The sequence below is a fragment of the Mustelus asterias genome, chromosome 3 (assembly GCF_964213995.1).
Source record: "Mustelus asterias chromosome 3, sMusAst1.hap1.1, whole genome shotgun sequence".
NCBI lineage: Eukaryota > Metazoa > Chordata > Chondrichthyes > Carcharhiniformes > Triakidae > Mustelus > Mustelus asterias.
Window position 1 is genome coordinate 122,016,169 of NC_135803.1, and position 21,220 is coordinate 122,037,388.

The 21,220-nt window shown below is 41.6% G+C and overlaps 1 protein-coding gene across 6 annotated transcripts in view; it reads left to right on the top strand.

Annotated features, from left to right (window-relative positions):
* The window catches only part of prickle2b (prickle homolog 2b), a 244,455-nt gene that overhangs the window by 217,791 nt on the left and 5,444 nt on the right, over positions 1 to 21,220 (top strand). For all 6 annotated transcript variants that reach the window (XM_078209502.1, XM_078209507.1, XM_078209505.1 and 3 more), the window contains 4 exons: positions 584 to 697; positions 5,104 to 5,241; positions 7,421 to 7,624; positions 10,027 to 10,213. In XM_078209502.1, coding sequence (XP_078065628.1) covers positions 584 to 697; positions 5,104 to 5,241; positions 7,421 to 7,624; positions 10,027 to 10,213 — 643 coding nt within the window. The remainder of the gene's footprint in view (positions 1 to 583; positions 698 to 5,103; positions 5,242 to 7,420; positions 7,625 to 10,026; positions 10,214 to 21,220) is intronic.

Genomic DNA, 21,220 nt, shown 5'->3' on the forward strand with positions numbered 1-21,220 from the left:
ATTGGGCAATAAAGCATAAGATAATAATGTTCTAATCATTTAATATTTTGAAACCAGTAACAAAGTACAGGTATTGTCAAGGCATGTGAAATGTACCATGTACGAAAGAAACTAATTCCTCTAAATGACAGTACACTCCCAAAAGAGCAATTGTGGCAAAGATTGTATTTAAAATATAAGTGTGCATCTTATTCTTTGAGCTGGATGACTGTAGGATTAGTCATACACTGTAACAATCAGGAGACCTAGATTGAAGGAGGGAAAGAGGATTTGCAAAGATGTATTGTAGAGCAAAACTATTTTCTGAGATAAGAGAAAAATTGCAAATGTTATAAACTGAAATTAATAACAGAAAATGGTGGAATACACTTCAGGCATTAAAGCTTTTGAAATGAGAAGCTTTTGTTTCAAACCTCTCTTTTCTCTTTTGAGACACCGATTGACCTACTATTATTTCCATAATTAACTGGTTTATTTGCAGCTCTTCCGATGATTATTGAAAGTACAAATATAACTCTTGTTATTTTGCTAGTATGATAAGAATGAAGCTTAACATTTCTCCTAACCACATTGTCATGTGCAGGTTCACCAATACTACAACTGTCTCCCAGAAGATAAAGTTCCATATGTTAACAGCCCTGGAGAGAAGTATAGAATTAAGCAGCTGTTACATCAACTACCACCGCATGACAATGAGGTAATTGTGATATATATAGTCTGGTGTATGCATGCTATTCAATACATTAGAAAATAATATTAAATGTGTCTTTAAAATATTATGTTTCAAAACTTCTGGGTTCCTCACACAATGGGCCCGATTTTACCATTTTCATTCTAAGTGCTGAATCTGGGCGTAATGCAGATCCGACTTAGAAATCTGCTTTCAGGCGCTCCCATACGCACTCAGCCATCTCCAGTCCCATTCGCGCTGTGGGTGGGGCTTAGCGCGGCCGGAACGATCGGAGCTCTGAACTGCACATGCGCAGTTAGAAAAAATTTGAAAAAGTGCGCCCATGTCAGATTACTCCCGGCCGCAGAAAGCGGAGGAAGCGGCCCGGGAACGAAAAGCGGAAGTGATGGTGTGCACACACACATCACTGTCCCTCTTATCCACCCCCCCCCCACTACCCACACACATCACTGTCCCCCTTATTAACCCTCCCCCCCACTACCCAGACCGATCACCCGCAGAGTGGCAGCAGACCCCCCTGCCCCCCCACCAGAGATCCACCTGCCCCCCCACCAGAGATCCACCTGCCCCCCCACCAGAGATCCACCTGCCCCCCCACCAGAGATCCTTCTGCCCCCCCCACCAGAAATCCATCTGCCCCCCCACCAGAAATCCATCTGCCCCCCCCCCACCAGAGATCCATCTGCCCCCCGCCCCACCAGAGATCCATCCGCCCCCCCCCCAACCAGTGAGCGATCGGGCTCCCCCCCCCCCCAAGATACATCTTACCCGCCTCCCTCCTTCCTCCCCCCCCCAGAGAATGGTCTGGCCTCACTCCCCCTCCCCTCCAGAGGAACATCTGACCCGCCTCTTCCTCCCCACCACCAGACAGCGATCAGCCCCCCCCCCCCCCCCCCCGCCACCACCAGACACCAATCAGCCCTCCCCCCCACCGCCAGAAAACGATCGGCCCTCTTCCCCACCACCAAAGATACATCTGACCCGCCTCCTCCTCCTCCTCCCCCCCCAACCAGAGAATGATCTGACCTCACTCCCCGCCCCCCCCCCCCCCCACCACTGATCTGAGTCAGAGAGCCGTTGGAAGCTCTGAACGCACTCTTCAGAAGCTGGAACGCTCAATTTTATTTAGCAGGTCCATTATGGCGCGGTTCCAGCTTGGCAAACGCGGTGGTAAAGGGGGAATTTTGGGCACGAATCAAATCGCCGCCATTCCCGGGTCTTGGTAAAGTGGCAATCTGTGCGGATGCGAGGTGGATCGCGTTAATGGCCTCACACCCGACTTTAACACGTTTTCGCACCCGAAAACGGGCGCGATGCCATGGTAAAATCGGGCCCAAGGTCTTAACTACATTGTTCTTGTGTCAGTTGAACTTCTAGGAATTTGATTGCACCAGAATTTCTTGGGATAGCTACCATTAGTCATGAAGCACACAACACGCTACCACTATTTGCAAGCCACATCCCCAATGTATCCAGTCACCACTATCCTCCTTTAAGCATCTCAGTGGCTTCCACCTGTATCTTGTCTTCAGGTGCACATCGTAATGGACTTTTATGTAGCAACTGATGAGCCTACAAAGTGGCATTATGAGTTATACCCAAAGCAAGTATCTCCTATCAGCTAGTAGCCTTCCTGCTGTTGAAGCAGAAGCACACATCTGAATGGGAAAAGTATAACAGAATCATGGGCATTCCCAGCATATTGTGACTTGGTGTACAGGAAGCGGTGCCCATAGTCACCGATAACTTGCATATTTAGGGAGTGGTAGTCTTTGCATTTTTTTTAATTGTGGGGTTTACATTGTAATTCTGGTGGGATAATTAAATGGTCCCCGCAATCCTGGAGAATTTGGAATTTATTTTTTAAAATTACATCATACTCCTAATCATCTTGGTGAAAAAAAGCATCATTATGTAAACTAAGCTGCCTTGGGAAGAGAGAATTGATGACTTTCCTTATGGGGAGTGTATAGGAAACAGCAAGAGTAGAGTTCATGATTGAAGCATAGCCTTCTGAGGCAGAGCTCATGTAAAATGTTTCAAAGCATACTTTGGTCAATAGATCCATGCTGGATGGGTAGTGCTAACATGTCCTGGATTCCCCTGGCATTGTCTCATTAAAATAACTTGTCTTGTTGCCTTCTCCTTCCCTGTTCCTCAAATATGTTTAGTGGGATTCCCTTGAGAGAACCTCATTATGCAGCTTTCAAATATTTGTTCAGTAATTCTCTTTCAAAACAGTGTTTTTCAAGGGTAATACATAATAAATGTAGGGGGAGGCTTCTTGAAACAATACAGGAGTTTTCTTTTCTCCCACCCAGTGCTTGCAGTAAATCCCAAGATATGGTCAAAAGTCTGCAATCTCAGTTCAGCAGTTTCCTTTCAATCAAATGCTTCCATCTTGGTGAGCAGATCCTGGTAGATTACACTTTTGAAATAATAGGATATGTTCTTATGGGTAGTTGGGAAGGTGGAAGTCACCGAATTTGACATCATCTCACCCTAACAATGTAATTTGCGCGTGGCTGCAAATTATAGGGGAAGGTCTCCATTTCTTCATTGCCCTGAAATTCAACAATAATACGTCATTCTGGATCAGAACCTCAGTGATGCCTCACAGCACCAAGGACCCAGTTCAATTCCGGCCTTGGGTCACTGTATGGAGTTTGCACGTTCTCCCCGTGTCCGCATGGGTTTCCTCGGGATGCTTCGGTTTCCTCCCACAGTCCAAGGATGTGCAAGTTAGGTGAATTGGCCATGCTAAATTGCCCTTTTGGTGTCCAAAGACGTGTAGGTTAGGTGGATTAGCCATGGTAAATGTATGGGGTTACGGGGATAGGGCGGCAGGGGGCCTGGGGAAGATGCTCTTTCAGAGAGTCGGTGCTGACTCGATAGGCTGAATGGCCTCCTTCTGCACTGTAGGGATTCTGTGGTTAAATATCCTGCGCGCCCCTATTCCCTAGCTCCACAAAACTGAGTTACACATCAATGCAGGAAATTTAGGTGTGTGACATTTGCCAAAGAAGTATCAAGGAAAATTGTTGCATATTTCTATCATGAATGTCGTTAATTTTTCTTATCAAAACATATTAGAGATGTTTGGAAACTGATTTTATATGGAGTTGGTAAAAATCTCTTTGGTTATGGGATAATGTATTGCTAAATTCCTACTGATTAAGAATCAAGCAGTAATATTGAAGAATCAAATAGATAGCCTTGGCCTATTTTAAATTTATGGGTCAAGTCGCAATTTACTTCAGATACAACGTTCTTCATTGAACATTATGCATATTTACAAGTTAATAGAGCTCTGTAACAGACCTCATTTTTATAATTTTAGCCTTGCATATACAGGCATACATAAATAAATAATTCCCTCCTCCAATACTATGATCTTTCCAAATGACACGATCTTTCCAAACAAATTCTAAGTGTTGAATGAGCAAGAAAACGGGAGAGAATGACGCCAAATTTATCAGCGAGTCTCAAATCACAATCTTACAGCACTCGGTGCAAAAAAAGAGCACGGGTACAATTCAAGTGAGTGTTAGGGGGTGGGGGTGCCTAAGCTCACCCATGAAGCCGGCCGCAGTGCTTGGGGCACCCGATCTCCTAGTCCACTGGGAGATCATTTGCCAACCTCCCCCATCCTCAACATCAGCTTCCACCCTTTGCAAATCACTCCCTGTGCCAATCACCTGCTGATTTCCCCCCCTGCAGAGCTCTACTCTTCCCTTGCAGAGCTCCCTCCCCTCACCCCTGAGGAGAACTCGCTCATTGCCCCACCCCCACTCATGCCTAGTGGGCAGTGCCAAGGTGCCCAGTGGGCACTATCCAGCCTTTCCCTGACCAACCAAGGGCATCAGTGGTCTCTGATTTCCCCCAGCATGGCTATTGCGTTTGGTCCCCTTTGTTGGGGACCATGAGCGATTCTAGTAGGTGTGGAGGGAAGATTCCGGGAGACTGGAAATGGCCGTCCTGGCCCAGTTAATGTCATTTAAATGATGACATTAATATTTAAATTGAATTTGTGCTGGCAAAACAGGGCCGGGAAGATGGCTTTTGGCATGGGACTGGTTCATGCCCAGTGCAAAATCCTCGCATGCTATCTTCCCAGCTCGCTGTGCCAGTCGATGGGGCAAAAGGCCCAAACGATCACGCCCCATGGGTCAATTCAGTACGCTGCTTCTGATCTTGTTCAGAAGCAATGTTCAGTAAGAAGTCTCACAACACCACGTTAAAGTCCAACAGGTTTATTTGGCAGCACTAGCTTTCGGAGCCTCAAGCTCCTTCATCAGGTGAGTGTTCATCAGAAGCAATGTAGCAAGCTAGACTGAATTAAAAGGGGTTTTACTATTGGGCACAATGTTTCTTTTTAACTTTGCTTTGATTATCGTATGGTCAATTGTCAGGTTCGGTACTGCAACTCACTCGATGAAGAAGAAAAGAAAGAACTGCGTCTTTTCAGTACTCAAAGAAAAAGAGAAAATTTGGGGAGAGGCACAATTAGACCTTTCCCTATAACCATGACTGGTGCAATTTGTGAACAGGTAAACATTTATATTTGAAATGGAGCTCATGCTTAGAAAACTTTAAAATTAAAGTTGCAGTTGATACAGTTTCATTTTTCTATTTTTAATAAATATGTTGGGAGGAGACTTGTGGAGCATAAACATCTAGATAGACATTTCGGACCGAAGAGCCTGTTTCTGTCCTGCGTATTTGATGTAAATGTCATTTTTTAAAGTACACTATTTTTTAAACTTTTATAATAACTTTTGGCAGCATTGTAATATTTTGGTCCTTTTCTTCCTCTCCATCCCAAAGATATTGACTGTTGACCACGGTACAGCATCACTAGCACTGAGAATCAATTAGACAATCATTTTCATCCTTCCTATCTCTGTTCAACACTCTTACAACAAAGCAGCTAAGATAAGAAACTCAGCAGCATGTTGAACTGAGCATTATATTGGTTTTAATATCATACCTGTTTTCAAAATACCTGAAACCATAAGCAAAATGTGCCTTGAAGTCACTATAAGGAGTGTAACCAAGGTAAAAATTAATGAATCTGAGGGGATAGAAGTAGGGGCTATTGCCATAAAGAAAATGTTTGTAGGCATTACAATGTAGGGCATGTGAGTGTTTTCTTAGCTTTTACTTGTTTTTTGAGATTTAGTGATGCTCAAAATAAAAGATTGATTTTCTTGGAATTCACCCAGCCTTTTCTTCCTGGCATTTTAATGCTAAAACTGAAAAGCAGCCGAAAACTCTTGCGTTTTAAATTAACATTAAAACTGACTTTTAAAGTTCTAAGTTCAGACCTGATTTTACCATCTACAGTTAAACACTAGCTTCTAAAGTACAAAAGAAACTTGTGGAACTTTTCCTCAAGTGGTTAAATAAGTTGGGTAGAATCCACGATAGAGCATCTTATATGCTGCCTGTGCAAGGTCATGTGGCTTGGTAGGCTAAATCATTTTTTCTCAATCTTCTGAGTATTCTTCGTATGTTTAATTCTTATTGAATTGACCAATATTTGGAGAGCTCCTCTTGAGATTATCCATGAACCAAGCATTATTACCATAGCCTAACAATTTAAGTATAGCAAAATTGCAAAGCTCCAGACTGACCTGAAGATATAGACTTCTCCAATATATCTCAATCGTTGGAAAGCAGATCCCTATACACAAAGCTTCCATCCAGCCTCCTGATGTCCCTTTCTTCTTAAAAGTTGCATAATTCTTGTGAATATTTCATGGCTTTTGCTATATTTTTGTAAAATTAATTTTGTCTCCAAACAGTTAAAATGATGGCAAAGAATGAGGTGTTTGCATATGAGAGTAGTCATGATCAAATTGGGAACATTCTAGCCTCCCAGCCTTGTGGGATGATAAATAATTCCACTTATACGTGGAGATTCAATGTCTGCTAATGATTAGGAAGTCCATACCTATGGATGGTATCATATCATTTAATTGCCATATACAAGAAAAGAAGAAAGGTCTCTCTGATTCCCTGTGATGTGTTGATCCCTCTGGGGTCTATTAGCCATGTAATCACATTTAGTGGCATTGATCCCAACAAACAGGAAGCCTGTGACCAAATTATAATACGTTTGCTCATCTCCCCATTGATATCTCTGGGCTAGGAGTGACTCAGTTGTAAGTCATTGTTCATACGTATGGAAGTTCAAGTTTTATTGTTCAGTATTTATTTCAAGATTAGCTTAGTTTAACGAGCAAGTACAGAGTCAGTATCAAGGAAAAGGGTAGAATAAAACCTTGAAAATATGCTTGGGAGATGGGCTCACGACAGATCATTCCAAACAAAAGGATTTGTCGAAGAGACTAAAAATATTCAGGAGCTAATGAGCTCTCCTTACTGTCTGCTCTATTTCACTGGCATAAAAATGATGCACAATTAATTTTAGTCAGCAGTGCATTTATGACAAAGGCCATAACCAAGACTGTCAGCAACAAAAACACAAGTATGAGTTATTATCATAACCAATGACAAAATTACAAATCCATCTCAACAATTGGGAATGTTACTTTTTAAAGGAAAAAGGCACCGAACTAGATTATATTTACTAAAATGAGTGGCATTTAACAAGGTTGACCACTGACCACTGTGCTTCATTTTTTTTTGTTCATTTGCTGAGATTTATTAGAAACTTCTCTAAATGTCGAATATACCTTAATTTAATTTTTAATTTTAAATCAGTGCGGAGGACAGATCAATGGGGGAGACATCGCAGTATTTGCGTCACGAGCAGGCCACGGAGTTTGCTGGCATCCTCGATGTTTTGTCTGTGCCACTTGCAATGAATTATTGGTGGATCTGATTTATTTTTATCAAAATGGAAAGATATACTGTGGAAGACACCATGCTGAACGTCTGAAACCCAGATGTGCAGCATGTGATGAGGTGAGTTTACAAAAGCATGGTCCACGTTTTAGTTTGCGAAAATAGAGAACATTAGATTAAAATAAATTAAAACTTTAAACTTAAATATGACTGCATGAATACTATGAAATTAACATGTTTAACCTTTATTGTAATTAACAATTACAGGAGAAAATGTCATGCCTTTTGCTATCCTGTACAACTTCAGAATTCCACTTCTCAAAAGATGTGGCAATTGAGTGATCAGTGTGTCAAAAGGATTTTGTTTCTCAACTTGTAACTTTTTGCAAGTTATATAGTATCAAGCTTTTAGCACTTGCTTGACTATATTTGGTTTCTTCTTTGGGCATTTGTTATATCTAGAAACATGTTTTGCATAAATAAAATTGTTACTTCATTGGTGCATTCAGTAAAATTATGGATATTTCAGAATTATGGCCACTTGCCTATTGCCTTTAATTAGAAAAAATATCCCAGATTGCAATCAGGAACACTATCAAAAATTGACCACTGAGACCAAAAAAAGATATTAGGAAGGATGTTCAAACGACTGGTCAGAAAGATGGATTTTAAGTGGCAAGGTTAGGAAGAAAATTCTAGAGTATGGGGCAGTGATCCCTCTCGATTATATGGGTGCATAGACATGGAACAATCTGAAACTTGCCACGCCATGTAACAAACTGTACACAACAAATAAAAATCAGAAAGGACATTGGTCTGGAGCCTACATAGCCAAAGTGGTGGGGTAAAAGGAAGAGGTTGCACAGTTAGAGGAACAGGGAGTTCAAACCCAAAGTTGTGATCAAACCTATTTCCTCATTTCCTGTATCCTTCATAGTCTCGTTTACAAGCATAAATAGAGTTTTTTCCACTTGCTGGGCAAGAATTTTAAACTTGGAGATGAAATTTATTTTTGATACGTATGAGCATGAGCAGTGTGTACGACAGGCAGCCGATACCCTCCTGCTTGCTCTTCTTTGCTCTCACCAAAATTAAATTTTACCCCCAGGGGGTTTAGTTCTGTCAGGTGTCCCGTCCCAGATATAATGGGCTACATTTACCTGCAAATAGAAGCCAGAATTACAATGATTTTTTTAAAATCTGCAATAATACACAAGTATCAGCATGTAGACATAGTGGATATGATTGCACTTGCATGAATTTAAGCCACATTTCATGGGAGGCTGGTTTTCAACTGAATGCATATAAAGGTGTGAGTGAAGAAACATTTTCAAGAACAGGGTGGGATTACATGGGGCCCTTCACTGCAACGTGGACATTTGTAGTAAGATGTGAAAGTACTGTAAGACAATGTGGGAGGAGACTAATGTTAAATCGTTTCTATGTTTTGTATACTACTTTAATGGAAGATCATGGTGAGTTACCTTACCTTAACAGACCTCGTAAGATCGTTGAAATTTTCAAGAAAACTAAATGCCTATAAAACTGGCAGCAATTGACAAATTCCTATCCCACAGTAATCAATCTCCCAATGAGGAATCTTTTCCATAACTGGCAGGTGACCATTATGTTCAGGTTAGTGCTCTTTGGAAATTTGCATTTAATCAGTGCGCTACTATTTAAGTGGATGCAGTGCACCCATCATTACTAATGGCCAGAATTCTCCAGCTGTTCACACCCCACCACCACTGCCAGTGAGAACGGAGAATTTGGCGCTCAGGCATTTCTCCATTCACTGCAGCGGGACTGGAAAATCCCAGCTGCGGGGGCGATCAGAGAATCCGGCCCAATGTCTGATCAGGCTTGCACCTAGTCCAACGCTGGCATCTCCACATCAGGCTTGCACCTAACAGGGGAATCAGGCTAATATTTCCCAATTAAATTTGACATTCCAATAAAGAGATTACCAAGTTTTGCTTAAATTTTAGCTCAATTAGTTTCCATGAAAAATGCCCTAACCGGCAAACCAGTGACCAGATCCATTGTCTCCCACACCTAGTTGCATCCTAAAGGCAAACATCTGTGGCTCCCAATGAAAATATCATGCAATTAAAATATACAACATTCATGAAATTTATATCTGTATGCAGAGGTCAGAATATACCATCTTTTAAAAATGTAGGAAATTGAATTGTGAATGGTCAGTGCTGATGTAATCATATATAGTGGCTCAGCTACTGTAGAAACTGATTTGGATGTGAACAAAGTAATATTTAAAGATTCAATCATTGTGCAATTTGTGTCAGATTGGGGAAGGCGAATTCTACATATATGTTCAGAAAAATGATTACTGGGAAGAAAATTTACCTTAATTTGTTGTGCATTCCCAATTTCCAGTCCAAAATTCCATAAAAGTTAAAGCTTTATGAATCTTGTGTTGATCCTCCCCGACTGTTGAAGCCGTGCAGGATTTGGGCACTATTCAGGCTCTATATAAAAAATAAAAATATTTTTTTTCATAGATCATCTTTGCAGATGAGTGCACAGAGGCTGAAAGTAGGCACTGGCATATGAAGCATTTCTGCTGCTTTGAGTGTGAAACTGTCCTCGGTGGCCAGAGATACATCATGAAAGAAGGTCGACCCTATTGTTGTAACTGCTTTGAGTCTCTTTATGCTGAATATTGTGATACATGTGGTGAGCATATAGGTAAGTCTTAACATGCTTGAGAAAATAATAAATGCTGCTATGTTTTGTGTTTTCACCAGACTTATTTTGAATATTAAGCCATAAAACTTTGTAGACAGAATATGACAAGTTGTGCTATCGTGTTGTTGCTGACTTTTTTGAATCATAGAATCCCTACAATGTAGAAGAGGCCGTTTGGCCCATCAAGTCTACACCGACTCGCCGACAGAGTATCTTACTCAGGCCCTCTCCTCCACCCTGTCCTTATAACCCCATAAATTTACCATGGCTAATCCATCTTAACCTACATGTTTTTGGACAATAAGGAGCAATTTAGCATGGCCAATCCACCTAACCTGCACATCTTTGGACTATGGGAGGAAACCGGAACACCTGGAGGAAACCCACACAGACATGGGAGAATGTGCAAACTCCACACAGGAGTTGAACAATTCCAAACTAATGCCTCTGAGTACACCCACCCCATAGGCCTGCTCATTTTTTTTGTTTAAAATATTCATCTAATTTTCATTACAACAAGCGTTGGTCTCTGCCTCTTCACGGGAAAACATTGCATGCTCCAAAAATCCTTTGTAATTAACTTTCTCCTCCAATTTCCTAGTAACGATTTTAAACTGGTAATTCCACTTCGCCAATTCTTTAGCTGGAGAAAATAGTTTTTCCCGATTTATTCCATCAAACTCGTCATAATTTTTTTAAGTTGAATCTGCTATTGGACTCTTCTCCTCCAGTGGAAGTAGTCTCAGTCTGACAAAGATAGTGACCAATCCCTGTATCATCTTGGTGACTCTTTGCTGGATGTTTTCCATTATTTTCAAATCATTTTTATAATAGCTATAAAACCACATACAGTATTCTAACTGCACATATACAGTGTTTTTCTCATGTATGCCCAATTTATTAAATCCAAGTCCCTATTGACCTCCTCACATTCTATCCTCTGTGAACTTGAGGTCATCCAAAACTGTGCTGCCCATGTCTTAACTTGCAGCAAATCCCATTCCCCTATCACTAGTGTGCTCACTGACCTACATTTGCTTTGGGTCAAGCAACATCTTGATATCAAAATTCGTAACCTTGTTTTCAAATGCCTCCAAGGCCTCACCCCTCCCTGTCTTTGTAATCTCCTCCAGTCAGAAATACCTGAACTCCTCTAATGCTGGCCTCTTTTGCACCCGCATTTGGAATTTCTCCATCATTGGTGGACATGCCTCCAGTAACCCCAAGCTCTGGAATTCCCTCCCTATACCTCTCCACCTCACTTTCCTCCATTAAGACAGTCCTTAACACTACATCTTTGACTAAACTTTTGATCGACTGACCTAATAGCTCCTTACGTTGGTTGGTGACATACTTTTTTTCATAATACTTCTGTGAAACATCTTGGGATGTTTCATTACATTAAAGGCATTATATAAATATATGGCCTCATATATCTGCATTTGCACCTATCTTTGTCCATTTTCAACCAAATCCTTAATTTAGATTCTTCATTGCCCTTTACTATTCTTATGGAGAGCTTAGTTATATTGTAGTCACTCTTTCCTATTTTTCTCCAATTCCTACTTTTGTTTTTGCATCACTTCATTTCTCATAGTGGTTTTAATGTACTGTAAGAAAAATCAAACAGGCTTAACTCAATATATTTTAATGCCATTCGCCTCTGGAAAATAGTTATTTAATTTTAGTGCTTTCTGGGTGGAGGCAGCATTATGGAGGCCTGATGCCATGCTATTCCCAAGCTGCTTGAATGTGGATTGTTCTCTTGAGAAGGGCACCCATACAGGCAGCCCAGTATGTGCTGCAAACCTGTGAAGGAGTGCTATCCTGATGTCACACAGTGTAACCAGCTGATGTGATGCCAGGATATCTCCTGTGGACCTCACAGGTCTTGGTCAATTATTTTGTGCATCACTGCAAACATCAAGCTGCAAGATGGGCCCTGCAGTAGCATTTCTTAAAGGGCCACGCACCTAAATTGCAGGTAAGGTCATTTTGAATAACTTCTGCAATTGCAAATTCTCTGGAAGTACTCTGGAGTGTTTTGAGGCATTGTGGTGAGTTCCTGGATTTACCACAATGTTGCTTCATGCTGATGGGAAGAGCAGGGAATTTAGTGCCCTGTCCACACAAAGGCTATAACAGGAATGGCAGCAGTGGCAGGTAGATGGAGTAGAGGCTGTGGAGAGGGCAAGGGCTTCTGCAGAATACAATCTTCAAACTTGGAGCCAGATTCCAAGCTCCTTGACAGTGACAGGAGATGGAGTTATAATAAGGTCGACCAAATCATTAATGGATTTTCCAAGGATTCCTCCCCCTCTTTTGTTTCTCTTCTGGCCATTCAGTGCACTTATGATATTCACGTTCATCAGCACTCTCCTGCATGGTGCCCCATCAAAGTCTTCATTTGAGTTTTCAGCAGCAGAACCCATCTGCGACCTCGCCTCTAGAGAATTGCAAAACAAATCACTCTTTCCGCCTTGCCTGGTGCATCCCACTCAAGACTGGATGATTCACCACATGCTGATCCCAATTCCATGCTAGCCTCCAGTATCTAAGCTGATGGCTTGTGATTGTCAAAATAAGTAATGAGGACTCTTCATCAATGCCAAGCAGCTGCTCTCTCCTTCATTTGACTACTGTAGCTGAGCAAGTGACAGTTCTTTGGTGTCAGGGAATGGGGGTGAAGTGGAAAGAAAGAAGCACATGGTCACACCAGCAGCAGCTTGTTCATGATTCCAGGCAGCAGGACCACAGTATGCCAGAATTTGAGAAAGGACATGTTTTCATCCTCAATGTTCTTGGTGACATTGGATGCCAAAAACCTTTGCCGGAACTCTACCACCTCGCCCACCACAGAATCGGAGTGGGCGAGGGGCTGACAACGGAAATGTCCGTTGACCTTGGCGGAAATTTCCAGTCTCGCTCGAGAAAGGCAGCAAAATCCCATTCCTTGTCTCAGCCAGCCTCATGATGCCAGGAGCCATTTGCAAGGCTTAGGAGATGTAATCAACCTTGTCCTGTAATGATTCTTCTCTGCCCCCTTCTATTTTGCACCACCTTGACCTGCTAGAAAGAGGACAGATATGTAAGAGATTGTGTTGCAGTGTATTTGGGTAATGTGCCTGCCATACCTGAATAGCTGGAGGTATGTGGATGCTGGGTGTGAGACTGGAACCATTGGTAGTTAGCTTAGTTTTATTTATTAGTCACAAGTAAGCTTACATTAACACTGCAATGAAGTTACTGTGAAAATCCCCTGGTCACCACCCTCCGGCACTTGTTCAGGTACACTGAAAGAGAATTTAGCTTGGCCAGTGCACCTAACCAGCACCTTTTTCGGATTGTGGGAGGAAACCGGAGCACCCAGAGGAAACCCATGCAGACACTGGGAGAACGTGCAGACTCCGCACAGACAGTGACCCAAGCTGGGAATCGAACCCAGGTCCCTGGCACTGTGAGGCAGTAGTGCTAGCCACTGTGCTGCTGTAGGGTGAGTTGGCAGCATATCAGGAAGTTAGGAGCGACTTCAATGCCAGAAGGAGCTGATGGGCATGTTGGACTTGTGGTTTATTCAGTAGAATGAGAGATTGATTGGTATTGGGCACATTGGTATTGATGTCATACAAGGATGCCATCCCTGTCCCTGGCCACCTGAGTGAGGTCAATACACTTCTTCTGGCATTGATGTCAGATGCTCATGTCTGGGAGTTCACATCCCTGGCCACCTGCTCCCAGTTCTTTCTGAGCGGGATCCTGGAGGATCTGCTGGTCCCCCACACAACCATGTCATCTCTCTGCCTGCCTACTCCCACCAATAATGCATCCAGTACTGCAACTATCAGTCTCTGATCTCTACGAACCTAGTGTTGCAATTTCCATGCTTTTAATTCCAGCAACATTATTCACCGCAGCTTCCCTTTAAGAAGGAAAGACTGCTTTCAAGAAGAGCAGGCTGGATGCCCCATGTGCTATGAGCAGAATACTGATTGCCCCCAACTGAACACAGTAGTAGCTGGCAATACTATGAGGCAGCAAGCAGTGAGGGAAAGCACTTAGTTCATGCTACAATCATGGTAATGACATGGCAGCATCAAATTTGCACCTCCAACAGAGCCAGTGACAAACTGTCACCGAAACCAGGCCCAAAAAATTGGGCAAACACATTTTTAGCCCTCTGTGTAGAACTTTGTACACCAGGAACATGTATCAGCAAAGATGTTGATCTAAAAATGTGGCAAGCACCCAAGAGTTATATGTTCCTTAGCATGTTAAGCCAAGTGTTAAAAGGCTGAAGAGGAAGGTTTACCCCGTGTGCAATGTCAGTTTAAATACTCTTCAATTTAACAACTGTTTATTGTTTTTTCCCCAAAGAGCAGGACATTAGGCAGTAAAATAGAAAGGTTAAATAAAAATTTACCTGTTCAATGGCTGATCTTGATTTTTATGAAATGTGAGGAGTGCGAAATTATTTGAGATCCCATTTGCACATGCACAACTGGTCTTAAAAGTGAGGGCAGAGCTTATGAACTCTCAGTACCAAGTATTGAATTCCATTTGGCAATGAATGGTGGAACATGGAATCAGTAACAAAATATACATGAAAACATATATACCTGTGATGTAGTTAAAAACAACTTGCGAAAATCATGGGAGGAAGTGGAGGGCACATTATCTCTTTCTTCACCTACTTCATAAAATCAAGATTAAACATCAAATGGGTAGGTTCCCATTACAACTTTTGATTTTATTTTGTAACGGTGCTCATTCAAAATAATGCGAGATTTTCAAAGCAAATTTCTGGCCTTGCAATGCCAACTCAATGAATAACAAATCTAGTCAAATTCACAGTTTGTAGCTCTTTTAAAACAATCTACTGACTGTTGCACATGTAACAAAATGGAGACAATAATTCCCAACACTGTGCTTCATCTGTTTAGGTATTGTAAATCCAAGTACATACAGAAATTAAGCATTTCCCCTCTTCTTAGAATCACATTGCTTCTAATTCAAAACGCAAAGAACAGTTCAAGCCTTTAATTCCACAACAACACTATTCTTAAATGCATGTCCCTTAATTAAAGCGGGCACGATTGAAATTCTAGTCCTACAAACAAGATTGCCATTGAAAATGTATTACCATTATCTTTCATTAGCATATTGTAAATGGTTTGAAAAGTTTTTTAACTGATCATGGCTAAAGTAGCTTTAGATGTGATTGCAACTTTTGTAAAATGAGGTTTGAACACACAGATGTCAATTCCAGCTTTGCTAATGACATGATGTATCCATCTAGCTATAGTGTCTGTGGTGGTTCTTTGGTAAATGTTTTTCTCACTGTTTTGAAGGTGTTAATTATGAAGCAAATATTCTCACAATTGTTCGTCAACACATAAGCATGATGAAATGCCTTCAACACAAGTTGGCAACCAGTTTTCCCTGGTTTGTTTTGCTGCAAAAAATTATTCACTTGAAATGTAAAGGACAGAGAATATTTTGCACGTTGTTAGTGTCTAGGAGATGCATGGTCTGTTGATGCTGTACAGACACCAAATCAATCAACATGCGTGTTTTCATTGACAATTCTTGACGATATAGTGACAAAAACAGATGAAAGTTGTGGGAGGTAGTCTAGCACAGGTTTCACATTCCACATGGTATTTTGTATTGGCACTGGTGCTTTGAGGTAGTACACTCTTTCATAAAATGAGTGACCAGTGGATGTGAGCCCAAAGTGTGCTTATCTGACAGCACAACAAAAGAAGACAAATCTTACTTTGTTGTGTTCATGGCATTGTAGCCTGATGAAGTTAAAAATTTCTAAACATTGTCGACAGATGTTTGCAGTGGATTAATTTGTTGTCCACTGCAAAAATCCATCCATTTCTTGATGCAAGTAGTGTACTACTTCCTGGTCGATGGCCGCCAGGCAGATGGCATGATGTTGGCAGTTTCTGCTGAAAACTCCTTGTCTTGTAGTGTTTTTTTTGAAAACCTGTAGAGCATAAGGTTAAGACACTCGTAAATTGGGTGATTTAGTTTTGAAGTAGGTTGAGAAATTAAATTAATTGTTGGGAGTATCACTGGTCCTTGCACTGGTGCAATAGATATGTTGGCCATCTCGGTGCTATCATAAAACCATCAACTTCCTTCCTTTCAATTTTCTATAAGCATCCACTAATTAGGCAAAAGGGGGAAATGCATAAAAGAAATGGATTTGGCAGGTGATTAAAAAAGCGTCTGTTGCCATGGCACCTACAGTCTGGTAACCAAAACACACAGTATTCTACCAGTGCATTTAAACACAATGCAACAAGATCAACGTCTGATTTCCTACGGCTGTAGGTAATTAGTCCCACCTAACTTCCATTCCAACTGGTCATTGAATTTTCTTGGTTTTTCATCAGTTATTTGATTGAAGAGATTAGACAAATGTTTTGGAGTGACTCAAATATGTCTAGATTGACACCATTTCCAGAAAATCTTGACTAGTTCGTTTCATGCCTGTGATTTTGTCCCTCCTATATTGTTTATGCATCCCACTGTAGTTGAGTTATCTAGTTGCATAGCTGTTATGTGTACAAAAAGCTTTAAAGGCAAAGAAAGTAGCTTTCAATTCCAAGTAATTAATGTCATTTCTTTCTGCTCATGCCTTCTCTTCAGCCTTCCATCTTTCTCCAATGTGTGGGGTACCATTGGATACATCCCATCCTAAGTCATTGCTTGTGATGTGTATTGTTGATCCTTTATCAATGCTGCTGACACCAAGTTAGCTCATCACATGCTACAAGGGAAAGAATCACTTTCTGTCAAAATATCTTTTGTTTTCTTTCAAAATCCATTTTGTTTCCTTTTCAAGCACCCTGTAATGCAATGGCCCATATTGTACATCAGGGAAAAGCAGCCACCAATTTGCCAATCACAGAGGAAACTATTTGTATTGATGGTTAATGTGAGGCCAACAACCATTTACACAGACAACATATTTCCTCTGATTTTTCTTCAATGAGCCTGATTTTCATTGTGGAGTTCAGGATATATCCTAGAAAAGTAACATTGTGTACTGGGTCAAGTATAGATTTGTATGGGTATATGACAGAACCAAAGTCAGACAGTATCAGGGCTGTTTCTCTGACTGCATCCGGTTGCTCCCTATTTTGCTTTGCCAGCAAGCAAGGTATCATCTTTCTATACCAGTACGGAATGGTGATCTTTGCTCCTCATAGTTACAAATAGTGGTCTAGCTCAGCCCATTTGGTAAGGCTCTAAATTGCCATTTTATCTCTTTCCATCTGAATTTTAGGTATTTTCTGTGTCATCTTGCAATTGATATAGTTCTATTAAGGCCATGAAACAGCCCTTGGTGAGCTCTTGTACAGCAATGTCTAAATTGTCCATTTTAAAATGGTAGTATTTTCTATGTTTATGCAGATTTGAAAGATCTAGAATCATGCGATAGCCACCTTTCTCCTGCTGAGTGAAAATACTTGAGACATAGGCTGGAATGTTACAGCCATTCACGCCAGTGGGATTTTACCATCCTGCTGCAGTGAACAGAAATTTGACTGGGAGCCAAATTCTCTGACTTCACTACAGCGGGAGCATGGTATGAACAGTTGGTAAAATCTCGCCCTGAGTCTCCATGCTCAAGCATAATCTTTTCAAACACGTCTTTGTATTGAAAGTCTAAATATTTTTCTCATAAACAGCTTTCATTTCTTCACTGTTCAATTTGTAAAGTAGAGGTATGAATTTGATCCAGTGTTATCATTTTTCCAGCATCTTTGTGGCTGCTCTGTCAACCTCTGATATGCCCAATTTCATGTGTGACATGAAAATAAGACTGCATTCTTTTACCTACTTGAGATGCCTCAGTACAGGCTGTTGAGGTTGAAAGGTTTCCTAATTCTGGCTCAGCTGGAGTTTGTCTGCTAGCTGATGGGTGGCAGGTGGTTTCCTGCAGTTCTTTCACTGGGAATCTTTGTACCTATCCATGGCTGTTCTGCAGATACTTTGACTGGTTGAAAAGGTGCTTGTCCCTTAAAAAAGCCTGTGGTTCTTTCCCCTTGGATGGGACCTTGTTATTTCTGACGAGGAAATGCCTGCTTGCAATACTGCGATATATGTTGTAACATGTTCATATGTTCCTTGTCCATTTCTTTCACAGTCCTACTGAGATAATCTCCAAACAGCCATTGTGCAGATCAGCCGTGATAATGAATGGCAGAACAGGCTCATGGGACCGATTGGCCTACTCCTGCTCCTAATTCTTATGTTCGCATGTGTCTTTAAATTCTGTTTGCACCATGTGTGTATCTCGAGTTGTGATCAGACTTTATTAGGTTATTCCTGAGCTGTTTCAGCTCGAAGCTTGCATTGGCTAGTAGAACAACAGCATCCTGTTGTCTTTCACTAAGCGAGCCATCATTTGTAGATTTCAAGAATGCTGTGACCATCCCCCCCCCCGCCTCACAATGGGCCTTCGCCACCTCTGAAGTTCTATGTCCAAATTGTGGACTGAGTGATTCTGGTTTTCCCAAATCAAGGGATTCATTCACCTTTGGGCCTACTAGATTACAACTACCTGGCCTGAGGTACTTCTGGCATGTTTCTAAAATGTACATCTCCTCCAGGGGACTTGTTTTAAATACTCTCATTCTCCACACTTTCATCATCAGTGGATCTCCCTCCTCAGAGGTGGACACAAATCCCGATGTGAAACCAACTGACTGTTTTTCATGCTGTTTTGTAGTTTTGTCACCAACAGCTGATTGCTTTTCCATGGGTGGTCCATTTTTGACCAAAGGAGCACTGTTGGAATCTGGATCTGGACTGCTCCACTTGAGGTCATGAATGTAACCCAATCCATCACTCAAACCAGCCTCCCATCCATTGATTCTGCCTACACTTCCCCCTGCCTCGGCAAACCAGCCAGCATAATTAAGGACCCCACACACCCCGGACATTCTCCCTTCTTCCTTCGGGAAAAAGATACAAAAGTCTGAGGCCACGTACCAACCGACTCAAGAACAGCTTCTTCCCTGCTCGTATCAGACTTTTGAATGGACCTACCTTGCATTATGTTGACCTTTCTCTACACCCCAGCTATGACTGTAACACTACATTCTGCACTCTCTCGTTTCCTTCTCTATGAATGGTATGTTTTGTCTGTATAGCACGCAAGAAACAATACTTTTCACTGTATGCTAATGCATGTGACAATAAATCAAATCAAAATTGAGGGTATGAATCAATCATACTCATAATCTGTGCTTCCATATTCCTGTTCAACATATTCATCATAGGAGATTGAGTCACAGTATTGCTCATAATGAAGTCTTCATGCAGGCCTGTTTGAATGTGGTGAGTTCTTGTCCGATGCGACTGATTAACACCACTTGCACCTCCTACTGCCACTGCCACAGTTATTGACACATAAAGTTTCAACCATAGTTTTCAGCTGCTGCTTTTTCTCTTTTCGCTCCAAGAAAGTTGCCGCCAACATTCCATACGAGAGTCATGTCTCTCAGACTTCTTGGGTCCCACAGCTTTAACTTTAGGCTTCTCACCTGACTCCATCGGACTGGCTGTTGTGGTGTCCTTTGGCTTCCCTGAGCCAGCACGCGCCGGCCCAGCTTGGGACCTGCACTTCACGTTGCTCGCTGACATATTGCCGCGGGGTCAGGCTTGCTCTGACTGAGCTGCAATAATATCACTGGAACCCTCGAACTCTGTTTTTTGTATAACTTTCATCTCTCCATCTTTCAGAAACAACACCTCCCAATTATTAACAATATAACAATGTTTTTCACAAATAGTTTGGATGAATTTCTTCACATTAATTGCGCTCACTTAACATGATAGGTTTTGCACATCGTGGACGAATTAGTTGCACATACCGAACAGGATCTCATTATTTCAAACATCATTACAAAATAAAAATATATTATTAATCACAATATTTGAAAAAAAGTTGACATTTTATCCTAAGTACAAAACACAAATTTGAATTTTTAAAAATGCCAGTAATTTTGCTTTTCTGCAGATGGAAGTTTTTAAAGTTTAATTATTAGTGTCATAAGTAGGCTTACATTAACATTGCAATGAAGTTCCTGTGAAAATCCCCTAGGCATAGAAAAACAAAGAAAAATTGCATTAACAGGGCACTGACAAACAGGCAAATGGGATGAGAGTAAATAGCTCCAATATAGAGCTACTATCATCACATTGGATCAAGTAGTCTTTATCAGTGCTGACATTTTTCAGATTCTGGGAAAATATTCATTTTTAAATTAGATATTTAAAATTTATTTAGTTGTGTCTTACTATATTTTTAAAATGATTTAATAATTATTAAAGTATTACACCACTTGTATCTTCCGAACACCCCGGCATTAGTTTTGGGGTGTACCCCAAAGATACTTGGAACTTCCCAGGCAAGGGTTTGCATGGCAATTGCCCTGTCCTGGGACCCATCTGAAAATGTGATCTAAATTGCAAACTTTGGATGGTTCCGGCTGTGTTACATGAGTAGCTACCCAGAAAAAGTTAGAAGAATTAAAACCTCCTCTAATCCTGGGTAACTGTTGTAAGGACAGACCAGCCCCATCCCACGGGACTCTGCCCACACCCCCAACCCCGAAAGGGCCACCACCCACCCTTGACTACTCCCCTCAATGGAACTCCCCGACTCCCAATGGGATTGTCACCATCTCCCAACGCCACTGTCCAACCCCTTCCCCCAATGTCCGACCCTGACCTGACCAGGACTTCCCCCGCATCTGACACAACCGCCCCCCTCCCCGATGACCGAGCCAATCCCAGTGCCCTACCCCCCTTATGTCTGACCACCTCGTGTCTACCCTCCCCCACCCCCTGAACCCCCCACTCCTCCTGATGTCCAGCAACATGTAATAATAGACTAGAAAACCCATTAAGACTACTTGATGACTATTCTGCTGGCAGAAACAAAAAAAAGTGCATTTCTGTACGGCCTTTCCAAGCGAT